Genomic DNA, 12,500 nt, shown 5'->3' with positions numbered 1-12,500 from the left:
CTATCTATCTATCTATCTATCTATCTATCTATCTATCTATCTATCTATCTATCTATAACCTGGTATCTTTACAACATTATCTTTTGTTTCATAAAATGAAGAACATGTGAACATCTGGCCGTCTTATCCTGAAATATTTTATTTTAAACTCACAAACAGAAACACTGATTCTAAATATAAAAGTGACAAAGCTGCTAAATCTGATTCCTGAGAAAACAAAACATGACAGTTCAGACTGTGATAACTTCTATCAGCCTTTAATAAAACAGTGCAGAGTTTATCTGCAGCTGCAGTCACATGAACAAAGTTCTTTATATTCATACAGCTGGAGACAAAATATCTTCACATATCAATGAACAACCTGGAGGAACCATGAAGGGAACGTGAAGGGAACTTTAAGGGAACTTTAAGGGAACTTTAAGGGAGCATGTAGATATTTGAACACTGTTTTGAAGGAAACTATCTTGAAACTAAAAAACATTCAGTCCAAACTTTATTTGACCTTTTAACACACATCTGTGACATCACTGCAGGTCAAAGGTCATCTGTAAAAACTTGTCCAAGCCTATAAAAAGTCACCATGAGTTTATATTCTCCTTAAATAACAACAGAAATATTTCCAAAGCTGTTTAATACATTTTGTTTTTACGGAGATAAATGGACAAAAATCCTCAAAAACATGTTAAAACCATGACTTTTTATCTCATAATAATTAATCAATTAAGAATTATGGGACACCAAACTAATCCTGACATCCATGTTCCTCTAAACTGCACTAAGTCGATGAGATATTGATTATTACTATCAATATTACTGTTATTGCTCCAACTATAAACTCAGGAATGCCTCTGATTGGTTCCTGTCAGCTGTCAGTCACTGATGTTCGCTGTTGTCCCCTCCTCTGTCTGACCTGACGGGGCGCTGCAGTCTGTGGATCCTTCACTTCCTGTTTCCTTGCTGCACGCAGACATCAGGGCCAAGGTCAGAGGTCAACACGAGTCCTTTAATCCAACCAATCGTGCACTCTCCTCCCACAGCTTCCTCGCCACCACGTCGTCCCGCCCCTCTGGAGCGGTTTCCTTCTCTGCACAGTCGCTGAAAACAAACACACACATAACAAATAAACTGGTTGTTGTCCTGACGCGTGATCAATCACTCTGAAAGATCAAACTCTGCGTCAGTTACAGACATCAGGTCTCATATTTGTTGTTTTCTGTTCATCACTTTTCAGCTTTGAGCTTTTCTTACTTTGACAGGATCAGACCTGAAGCGCGGTTCTCTGTTTCTAAGCTAACGTAGCCTGGCTAGCTAACATAGCCTGGCTAGCTAACGTAGCCTGGCTAGCTAGCATAGCCTGGCTAGCTAGCATAGCTTTCCTGAACAGTAATGTGGGTGAAAAAAATCGATCCACATAAGAATTTGCTTTTCTTATCTTCTATGATTCTGCATTGATTCATACATGTAACGTTTCCTAAATGTTTATAACATGATGTTGATGGAACGAAAATGACGGAACTGAACTGCGAAGGCAGTGCAGCACCCGGACAGTCTGCAGCGCGGACCATTGAATTGAATGACTAAATAATTACCATTGTGAGACGGGCGTGAAGTATATTGTGAAAACTTCATACGTCATCACTGAGCGGCTAACGTTAGCAGAGCGGAGCAGCGATCAGCAGGAACTAACCAGAAGACATTTTAGCAGAAATGTTGGTCAGTAAACTAGTTTCATTTTGTCAGAAGATCTAAGATGCTTCCAAATGAATGAATGAAAACTAACTGAATCAAAAAGCTGTGCACTCTGACACACTTTCCTCCGCTGACAGTGAACATCATCATGTTGGTGACTGAGGACGGCGGCGGTTTCACGCGCAGCGCTCTGCAGGAAGACACTGAAAACGCCTCCTTCCTCTGAATCATCACAAAAACACCTGTAACGAAGAAGAGATGAATTTCTCCTTCGCAGGTGTGTTTGTAACCCCTCCCCCCCCCCCCCCCCCCCTACCTGAAGTAGCGTCCGGAGCGTCCCTCCAGGCCGGGCGTCACGGCGCAGTACACGGTGGTCTGGCTGCCCTGCCAGGGAGTCTTCATGAGCAGGAAGGAGGGGAGGCTCAGCAGCGCCCCCAGCAGGGGGAACCAGCCGTGCACGTGACGACCCAGCTCGGTCCGGATCACGCCCGGGTGGAGACAGAACGACGACACGCCAGAATCTCGCAGGCGGCGTGCGAGCTCTCTGGCGAACAGGACGTTGGCCAGTTTGCTCTGCCTGTAGCTCTCCAGCGAGCTGTACGGACGCCGGCTGAAGAAAAGGTCGTCAAAGTCGATGCGACCTGACAAGAAAACATCAGACTGTGAGACAAACGTCACGGAGACGACAGGTGACAGAGGTCAGAGGTCAGAGGTCGTACCTCCCCGGTGGGCGATGGATGACACGGTGACCACGCGGCTGGGGGCGGAGCTCTTCAGCTTCGGCAGCAGCAGGTTGGTCAGCAGGAAGTGACCCAGATGATTGACAGCCAGCTGAGTCTCAAAACCGTCCTCTGTCAGCCATTTTGGACACATCATCACCCCTGCAGACAGACAGGTAGAGAGAGAGACAGGTGAGCAGACAGACAGGTAGAGAGAGACAGGTGAGCAGACAGACAGGGAGAGAGAGAGACAGGTAGAGAGAGAGACAGGTGAGCAGACAGGTAGAGAGAGAGACAGGTGAGCAGACAGACAGGTAGAGAGAGAGACAGGTGAGCAGACAGACAGAGAGAGAGAGACAGGTGAGCAGACAGACAGGTAGAGAGAGACAGGTGAGCAGACAGACAGGGAGAGAGAGAGACAGGTGAGCAGACAGACAGGTAGAGAGAGACAGGTGAGCAGACAGACAGGTAGAGAGAGAGACAGGTGAGCAGACAGACAGGTAGAGAGAGAGCCAGGTGAGCAGACAGACAGGTAGAGAGAGAGACAGGTGAGCAGACAGACAGGGAGAGAGAGAGACAGGTGAGCAGACAGACAGGTAGAGAGAGACAGGTGAGCAGACAGGTAGAGAGAGAGACAGGTGAGCAGACAGACAGGTAGAGAGAGACAGGTGAGCAGACAGACAGGTAGAGAGAGACAGGTGAGCAGACAGGTAGAGAGAGAGAGACAGGTGAGCAGACAGACAGGTAGAGAGAGAGACAGGTGAGCAGACAGACAGGTAGAGAGAGACAGGTGAGCAGACAGACAGGGAGAGAGAGAGACAGGTGAGCAGACAGACAGGGAGAGAGAGAGACAGGTGAGCAGACAGGTAGAGAGAGAGACAGGTGAGCAGACAGGTAGAGAGAGAGACAGGTGAGCAGACAGACAGGTAGAGAGAGAGACAGGTGAGCAGACAGACAGGTAGAGAGAGAGACAGGTGAGCAGACAGACAGGTAGAGAGAGACAGGTGAGCAGACAGACAGGGAGAGAGAGAGACAGGTGAGCAGACAGACAGGGAGAGAGAGAGACAGGTGAGCAGACAGGTAGAGAGAGAGACAGGTGAGCAGACAGGTAGAGAGAGAGACAGGTGAGCAGACAGACAGGTAGAGAGAGAGACAGGTGAGCAGACAGGTAGAGAGAGAGACAGGTGAGCAGACAGGTAGAGAGAGAGACAGGTGAGCAGACAGACAGGTAGAGAGAGACAGGTGAGCAGACAGACAGGTAGAGAGAGAGACAGGTGAGCAGACAGGTAGAGAGAGAGACAGGTGAGCAGACAGGTAGAGAGAGAGACAGGTGAGCAGACAGACAGGTAGAGAGAGACAGGTGAGCAGACAGACAGGGAGAGAGAGAGACAGGTGAGCAGACAGGTAGAGAGAGAGACAGGTGAGCAGACAGGTAGAGAGAGAGACAGGTGAGCAGACAGACAGGTAGAGAGAGACAGGTGAGCAGACAGACAGGTAGAGAGAGAGACAGGTGAGCAGACAGGTAGAGAGAGAGACAGGTGAGCAGACAGACGGGTAGAGAGAGAGACAGGTGAGCAGACAGACGGGTAGAGAGAGAGACAGGTGAGCAGACAGACGGGTAGAGAGAGAGACAGGTGAGCAGACAGACGGGTAGAGAGAGAGACAGGTGAGCAGACAGACAGGGAGAGAGAGAGACAGATGAGCAGACAGACAGGTAGAGAGAGAGACAGGTGAGCAGACAGACGGGTAGAGAGAGAGACAGGTGAGCAGACAGACGGGTAGAGAGAGAGACAGGTGAGCAGACAGACAGGGTAGAGAGAGAGACAGGTGAGCAGACAGGTAGAGAGAAAGACAGGTGAGCAGACAGACAGGTAGAGAGAAAGACAGGTGAGCAGACAGACAGGTAGAGAGAGAGACAGGTGAGCAGACAGACAGGTAGAGAGAGAGACAGGTGAGCAGACAGACAGGTAGGCGTACCTGCGTTATTGATCAGGATGTCCAGTCGGTCTTCACTATCCAGGAAGTCTTTGGCGAACTGTCTGACGGAGTACAGCGAGGCGAGGTCCAGGTGTCGGATCACCACGTTCCCGTTTCCTGTCGAGCGCCGAATCTCCTCGGCTGCCTGCTCTGCCCGGGTCAGATCCCTGCACGCCATCACCACCCGGGCTCCTGCAACAACCAATCAAACACACCCATCACCACCCGGGCTCCTGCAACAACCAATCAAACACACCCGTCACCACCCGGGCTCCTGCAACAACCAATCAAACACACCCGTCACCACCCGGGCTCCTGCGACAACCGATCAAACACACCCGTCACCACCCGGGCTCCTGCAACAACCAATCAAACACACCCGTCACCACCCGGGCTCCTGCAACAACCAATCAAACACACCCGTCACCACCCGGGCTCCTGGGACAACCAATCAAACACACCCGTCACCACCCGGGCTCCTGCAACAACCAATCAAACACACCCGTCACCGCCCGGGCTCCTGGGACAACCAATCAAACACACCCGTCACCACCCGGGCTCCTGCAACAACCAATCAAACACACCCATCACCACCCGGGCTCCTGCAACAACCAATCAAACACACCCGTCACCACCCGGGCTCCTGCGACAACCAATTTTTTTTTATCCAGCAGACCGGGTGGTGACAGGGTGTGTTTGATTTTTTTTATCTCCAGCAGACCGGGTGGTGACGGGGTGTGTTTGATTTTTTTTATCTCCAGCAGACCGGGTGGTGACAGGGTGTGTTTGATTTTTTTTTATCCAGCAGACCAGGTGGTGACAGGGTGTGTTTGATTCAACACACACACACTAACAGGAAGTATTAATCCTTGTAATCGGCTCAGATGGTTACAGCCTCTCAGAGGTTTACTGAGCGTCACCATGACCTCTGACCTCTGGTGATGTCATCATGCTCTCAGTGTGTGTGTGTGAACATTTTTGAGTGGAGTTTGCTGTCGATGATGAAATGAACTGCAGGTATTTTCCACCTCGGCGTGTTTCCAGGTGTTCGGTGTGTAAGAAGTCACATGTCTCCAGAGGGAGCTGATGATGTCACTGATGATGTCACAGCGTGAAGTGATATTCTGGGTGTGTGGAGTTAAAAACAAGTGAGACGTCTGTAGCTAGGCTAGCAGCTCCAGACTACATTAGCCGCCACTAGCATCACACTCCACAATCTCCAGGTGCATTGTGGGTGATGTAGGCACCAGGTTTTGATGGGATAAAAGAGACGATGTCTCTGGTTCTGCTGTAAAGATTTTCAACCTTTTTAAAAGAGAGTCTGACGCTAAATCTTTGTCTTTTTATAGTTATATTTATACTCTTTAACCCTAAAACACATTCATAACCTTCCAACAGTCTGAAGCAGTGAAGACAGTATAGAAACGTCCTCACAGTGATGGTTTAAAGCTATAATAGATAAACATATTATATATATATATATATAACAGTCTCTGACCTCTGCGCGCCAGGTCTCTGCTGGTCTCTCTGCCGATGCCGGTGTTTGCGCCAGTGATCAGAACCGTCTTCCCGTCCAGACGCACCGAACAGCGACACACTCCACCTGCGATCCACTTCCTCAACACTGCCACACCTTCAAACACACACACACACACACACACACACACACACACACACACACACACACACACACACACACACACACACACACACAAACACACACACACACACACACACACAAACACACACACACTCAGTCATGTTTCAATCATTGACTCACATTAATTTCCTGGAGATTAAAACAAGTCTAAAATGTACATATTTACATGTTTGGCCTTTCAAACACAACGTGACGACGGCATCACTGAAACCTGTTATTTACAAAGGTTTAGCGCCGTGAAATGACAGTTTTATGCTGCGTTGAGGGAAGCGCGGGCGCAGCACCACGCAGCGGTCGGCTGCAGCTCAAAACGGGAGACGAGTCCCCACAACGTCAGTAATACAAGCGCACACACACACAGCTGCTGTAACGTACATATTCATACAGAAATATATGAAAAACCAAACAAACATGAACCAAAAAAAAGAACATTTGAAATAAATGAAGTAAAACAGATAAAAGGTGTTTGTGTTCAGTCAGCAGGAATGTTGAGTTAATAACAGTCGATAATCAGCTGCAGCAGCTTTAACTCTGCACCACTAAACACACCAGCAAATATTACACGTGAGACGCTGGAAACACAGAACTTATTATTACTTACTGCTGGAAAACGACTGAAACGATTAATCGATTATCAAAATGATGAATCGTCTGATGATCAACTGATTGATTGTTTCAGCTCAGACGTTCGTTTATCTTTGTGTAACTTCACTGTTGATATAATTCAGCATCATCTCAGACATTTATCATCTGTTAATAAAACATTGCTTTGCTATACATGGCAGCACTCTACAGAGGAAACCATTGGTTGATTGATCGATTGACAGAAAATTAATTAATTGGCAAAGATAAAGTTATCAAACAATGTTAAATCTTCTCTGTTAAAAGCTTCTCATGTGAATATTTGTTAGTTTTCCAGGTTTAATAAACATCTTTGTGTTTGTGACTCATCTGAATCTGTTCAGTTGTGCTTCATTACACTGATCAATCACTAGATTATTGATGAGTGATGATGGAACGATACGAGCTGCCGGAGCTCAGACTGATTGATCAGATGATGTGGAGGAAACCTGTCGGGGACCTTTGGACCGACTGGAAGTCCAGACTTTACTTTGAAAGGTCATAAAGTAAACAAAGGTTGTGAATAAACGTGAACATCAGCAACATTTCAGACTCGACTTCGTTTAAACGCTTTCGGCTCCTGAAGCGACTCGTTTTCTTCATGTTGAACTTTTAATCTGAAACATGTTGGAGCTTTAAATCAATAATCAGTAAAATCTTCCTCTTACAGATCAGAGTGACTCCCAGCAGCGCTCCGCACCTCAGCAGCAGACCCCCCCGGCCCTCCGCCGCCTCCACCTCCGGGTCCGACCCGCCGCCGCCGCCGCCGCCGCTAGCGGGCCACGGCAGCACCAGGAACCCACCCGGAGCCGCAGCCTTCATCACCGCAGGTCGCAACAGACTGCAGGCAGCCGAGCTGAGCCAGCAGAGAGCGGGGGAGGGGGGGGGGGGGGGGAGGGGACAGATTAACTCAGATTAGGACAGATTATCCTCCAAACATGGCGGCTGTGAGGTCAGTTTGTTACCACGAAGCTGCAACATGTCGACTCTCCAGGAAACAAACTCAACTTATTTTAAGATCATCTGATATATTTCTTCTTCATATTGTTATTATTCTATTTATGATCTTTATTAACAATAACTGACCCGCTCTCTCTCCACCGCGACCTTTGACCTTATTGATATAAACTGTTATTTATAGCAGATCTCTTTTATCAGCAGCCACAATAATAAAAAGCTTCTGTTTTGTTTTGTATATATGAATAATATTATTTAACAGTTAAATATTCATGAATGAACTCACAGGTTGTATCAACAACATGAACATCTAGAAATGTATTTAATAAGACATATTATTATTATTACTAAATGTTATTAAAACACAGTAAATATGTCAATAATCTGTCTTTGGGACAAGAAGTTGAGCATCTATTTAAAGCTGAAAAGGTTTATCAATCAATCAATTAATTAATTAATAAAAAATGAATTATCAATCAGCAACTATTTTGATAATTGAATCGTTTTATGAAGGTTTTCTTTAGTTCATCACATATTTTGTGTCTTTGACTGAATCTGATGACGTCATCGTGTCTCCAGGATCCTGTTTATTCACCAAATGATACAAAATACTTGTTAGTTTTAGCTCGAAATCTATTTATTATTTAAGAAATGTTTCAGATTTAGCTGCTTTTGTTCTCCTGTGTGGTTATAAAGTGAATATTTTTGTGTTGTGGAGCTCCGGCCCTCAGCTGGACCCTCCTGGGCTAACGGTGGACCTCCGGCCCTCAGCTGGACCCTCCTGAGCTGACGGTGGAGCTCCGGCCCTCAGCTGGACCCTCCTGAGTTAACGGTGGAGCTCTGGTCCTCAGCTGGAGGTTTGGGTCCTGATCTTTAGACTCTGGTGGGTGTTAAAGCGTCGCAGGTTCCAGCTGCTGCCACCGGGGGGCTCCACAGACTGGATCACATCTCTGCAGCTGATTTTAAAACACTGTTGTTGGTCTTTAAAGCATCAACGTCATGAAGCATCCAGACCTCCGCCGAGAGACACCTGAGAGTCAGATGTGGGTCGTTTGAGGCTTCTGATGCAGAGAACAATGATGAGTATGAACTCTGCCATTAGTGATAAAGTGCGATGCACTAGGATACACAGGGTTTAACTGCTGAAGTGTTGATGAATACAGAACGTCTCCATGGTGACGGACAGACATGAAGGTCGACCACACAATAGTTTAACTGTTGGAAGAAGACAAACAAGGAGCCGAGTTTGAGTTTTAGATCCTAATATCTGATGGACCCTGCGAGAGTCAGTGATGGAGGTAAAGAGCTCCGTCTGTGATTGATAACTGGAAATCATCACCTGCAGGAGCAGCGTTCAGTTTATCCTCCACAGAACTGAACAGAAGACTTTTCTGTTTTATGAATCTATTCTGAGGCTTTTGATTCGTGCTCTACTGTAACTTATATTCTCCTGTTCTATTGGTTTTATTTTAGCTTATTTTTATTTTCTATTTAATATATAACATCTTGTGCTCCTTTCACGTTTTATCATCATTTTATTTTGGAATATTTCCCTCTGAAAGGAAGTGCAGGAGAAGGTTAAAGTGACATGAAATGGGAATATTAAAGTATTTAGTTCATTTCCATCACTGCTATTATATATTTTTCTTTCTGGAAAGCAGACTGTGTCCAGTTTGGTGATCGGTAGACCAGCAGGAACCTCCGGGGATGAAGATGAAGCCGATGTGGAAGAACTGCAGTTCCTCAAATGACCACTAGAGGCTCCAACAGCGAGAACCTGCAGGATAAACAGAACAAACATGTTTACAGTCTGGTAATAAAAAGGTTTTGGTCTCTGAGCTCATTTCCTCGTTCATGACAATTCACCCATTTCAACTTTATTAATTTGTTAAGTTATGAAACATGAAGCTCGTTGCTGCTTTGAGGTCGTTCGCCGCTAGCTGGCGTGTTTCAGCGACCGGGCTGCGTTCGGCTCCGCCTCTTTGCTCATTTTGGATTCGCTGGGAGTCAGACGGAGTCAAGCGCTGCCAAGATGGCGACGGCTGGAGACGCCAACCAACCAAAACCGCTCTTCAGAAACCAACGAGAGGCTGCGTCCAGATCTCTACAGTCTGGTTTACTGTAACTTTTACAGTTTGGTATTAATGTCTGTTTCTCATAATAACAATATTACTAGAGCTGCTACTAACTATTATTCTCATCATCTACCTGGTGATTATTTCATGGATTCATTGATCAGTTGTTTCGTCCATAAAATGTCAGAAAATGGTGAAAAGTGTTGATCACTGTTTCACTAAGTCCAAAGTGACGTTTGTCCACAACTCAAAGATGTTCAGTTTACTGTCATAACGGATGAAAGAAACCAGAAAATATTCTTCTGTCTTCTTAAAAAATGACTCAAAACAATTAATCCATGATCAATTAATCCATGATCAATTAATCCATGATCAATTAATCCATGATTAAAATCGTTGGTGATTAATTTAATATTTGGCAACCAGTTGATTAATCATTGCAGCTCTAAATATAAACTACCATAAAACTTTTCTTTGTCATCTTTGCAGAATTTTATAATCACAAATGTAAATTTCACAACATAAAACCTTTGTTGAAAATGTAGAAAAACATGACGTGGTTGTTTAATTTAAATAAATACATTTTAATGGAATTATTATTATTATTATTATTATCATTGTTATTATTATTATTATTATTATTATTATTATTATTATTATTATTATTATTATTATCATCTATCTGGAGAGCAGACTGTGTTCAGTTTGCTGATGTTTGAGTCAGACGAGCAACAGCAGATTTACTCTGATTGACTTTTATATAAATAAATTTATTCTTTAAATAAATTCTATTTTTTATTATTTACAGTATTTATTTGATAACTTAGATTAGATAATAGATCATTTAATAACAGCAGAATTGTCTTTTCTTGTGAATCTGTTGTGAATTTCATTTTTGGTTTCTTATTTCAACCTCCGCCCGTGACGTCACAGCATGTAGCCCCGCCCCCGAAACAACAAAAACAAAATGGCGGCCCGCCCTCAGACCCGCGCGGGCTGACTCGTTGTTGTGTTTGTTCGTTCGGCTGCGGTTGGTCTGGTTCTCGGGCGTCGCCCCGCCCGCCGCGGAGCGTTTTAACCGGTTTTAACGCGTCCAGCCCGAAAACCCGCATCTCTCAGTTCCTCCAGGAACATTTCCACCGACCAATGAGAGGCAGCGCTGTCTGAACGGGAAGTGACGTACAGCAGGTTTGGGCCAATCTGCGGGGCGGACACCGACAGCAGCAGGAAGATCCGCCCCCGCCTGTCGGACCGGAGCGCGCCCGGAGAAGAACCGTGCAAACCCGTCCGCGCTGTGAGGCCCCGCTCCGCAGCCCCCGCAGCAGGTAAGACCCGCCCGGCCCGGTTCCCGCACAGACCCGCTCCCCTGGCCACACAGGGACATTTAGGAAGCGCTCGGTCTGTCACAGTTCGCTGCTGCCTGCGGGGCGGTGCAGACAGTCAGCAAACCAAACGCACCACGAATGTTGGAGCGCGCGTTTCTGTCCGGTTCTGTGTTCTTTACCCGCCGTGGACAGGAGCTCCTCTCCCGGGGACAGGAGCTCCTCTCCCGGGGACAGGAGCTCCTCTCCCCGGGGACAGGAGCTCCTCTCCCGGGGACAGGAGCTCCGCTCTCGGGGACATGAGCCCCGCTCCCCTGGACAGGGGCTCCTCCCGGGGACAGGAGCTCTCCTCCTCCCGGGGACGAGAGCTCTCCTCCGGGAGGTACAGACACAAGGAGCCCGGTGAGGAGCTGGAGGAGGCGGAGCGCCCCCTGCGGCCGCATCCCGGTACTACAGCACTGATGAAACCCCGCCCACCGCCGCTTTTTATTAAAACTTTATTAACTGTCGCTTTTTATATAAACTCATTAATGCTTTTTATTAAAACTGGATTAACTGCTGGTTTTTATTAAAACTTTATTAACTACTGCTTTTTATTTAAACTTAACTGCCTCTTTTTATTTAAACTTTATTAACTGCTGCTTTAATAAAACTTCATTAACAACAACAATAAAAGACGACATGTATTACATCATATATTGTAACTTTTACACAAATTTTAGAGGAGTGTTTTATGTCTGCTAGAGCAACAATGTTACTAGAGCTGAAACTAACAATTATTTACATTATTGATTAATTTGTCAAATATTTTATGTTTTAATTGATTAGTTTGGTTTATAAAATGTCAGAAAATGTTCAAATTCTCTGATTCCAGCTTCTTAGATGTAAACAGACGTTTGATGACGTCGTCTTTGGGAAACATTGATCCACATTTTTCACCTTTTTCTGACATTTTATGGACCAAACAAGTAATTGATTAATCCAGAAAATAATTGACAGGCTAATCGATAATGATAAAGATCGTTAGTTGCTGCGTTCTTTCTCATCTCTTCTGCTCCAGACGTTTGAAAACAATAATATAAAAATGTGTTTAACATAAATGTTATTAAACTGTCCTAAACTTGATCCTTAACTGAAATAATATATCGATTAATCAATTAGTTGATTGACAGAAAATGAATAAGCAACTATTGTGACAGATGAGATCTTTATTGTCCACCAGGATGGAAACTTTCCAGGTTCGTACATGTGAAGACGTCACTGTGATTTCCTGTTGTCATAGTTTTATTGATCTTTTATTGATCAGATGATTAATCAACAATAACAGATTCATTGTTTAAGACTTTTTTGTTGTTTTCTTCGTCGTTGCAACATGAAGAAGACGTCGGTTTGGGCTTCAGGATGTTTTGTGACGTCTTTCAGTATTTAGTAACATTATAGATAATAATTGATTATATAGATAATTGATTATAGATTGACT

The 12,500-nt window shown here is 45.2% G+C and overlaps 2 protein-coding genes across 4 annotated transcripts in view; one reads left to right on the top strand and one right to left on the bottom strand.

Moving 5' to 3' along the window:
* Positions 1 to 120: 120 nt before the first annotated feature.
* si:dkey-23o4.6 (retinol dehydrogenase 13) lies at positions 121 to 7,514 on the bottom strand. Its single transcript, XM_044359455.1, has 6 exons — positions 7,335 to 7,514; positions 5,884 to 6,018; positions 4,386 to 4,577; positions 2,409 to 2,570; positions 2,006 to 2,330; positions 121 to 1,095 (listed from the first exon to the last, which is right to left on the bottom strand). Exons 1-6 carry the CDS (start codon positions 7,486 to 7,488, stop codon positions 990 to 992), a joined length of 1,074 nt encoding a protein of 357 aa, XP_044215390.1. The 5' UTR covers positions 7,489 to 7,514; the 3' UTR covers positions 121 to 989.
* A 3,016-nt stretch (positions 7,515 to 10,530) lies between these two features.
* The window catches only part of pogzb (pogo transposable element derived with ZNF domain b), a 23,003-nt gene continuing 21,033 nt past the window's right edge, over positions 10,531 to 12,500 (top strand). For 2 of the 3 annotated variants that reach the window (XM_044359421.1, XM_044359422.1), the window contains exon 1: positions 10,531 to 11,023. The gene's annotated coding sequence lies outside the window, so the exon portion shown is untranslated. The remainder of the gene's footprint in view (positions 11,024 to 12,500) is intronic. The other variant, XM_044359423.1, reaches the window with a different exon arrangement.

The sequence above is a fragment of the Thunnus albacares genome, chromosome 8 (assembly GCF_914725855.1).
Source record: "Thunnus albacares chromosome 8, fThuAlb1.1, whole genome shotgun sequence".
Taxonomy (NCBI): domain Eukaryota; kingdom Metazoa; phylum Chordata; class Actinopteri; order Scombriformes; family Scombridae; genus Thunnus; species Thunnus albacares.
This window is presented reverse-complemented; position numbering and strand designations above follow the sequence as displayed.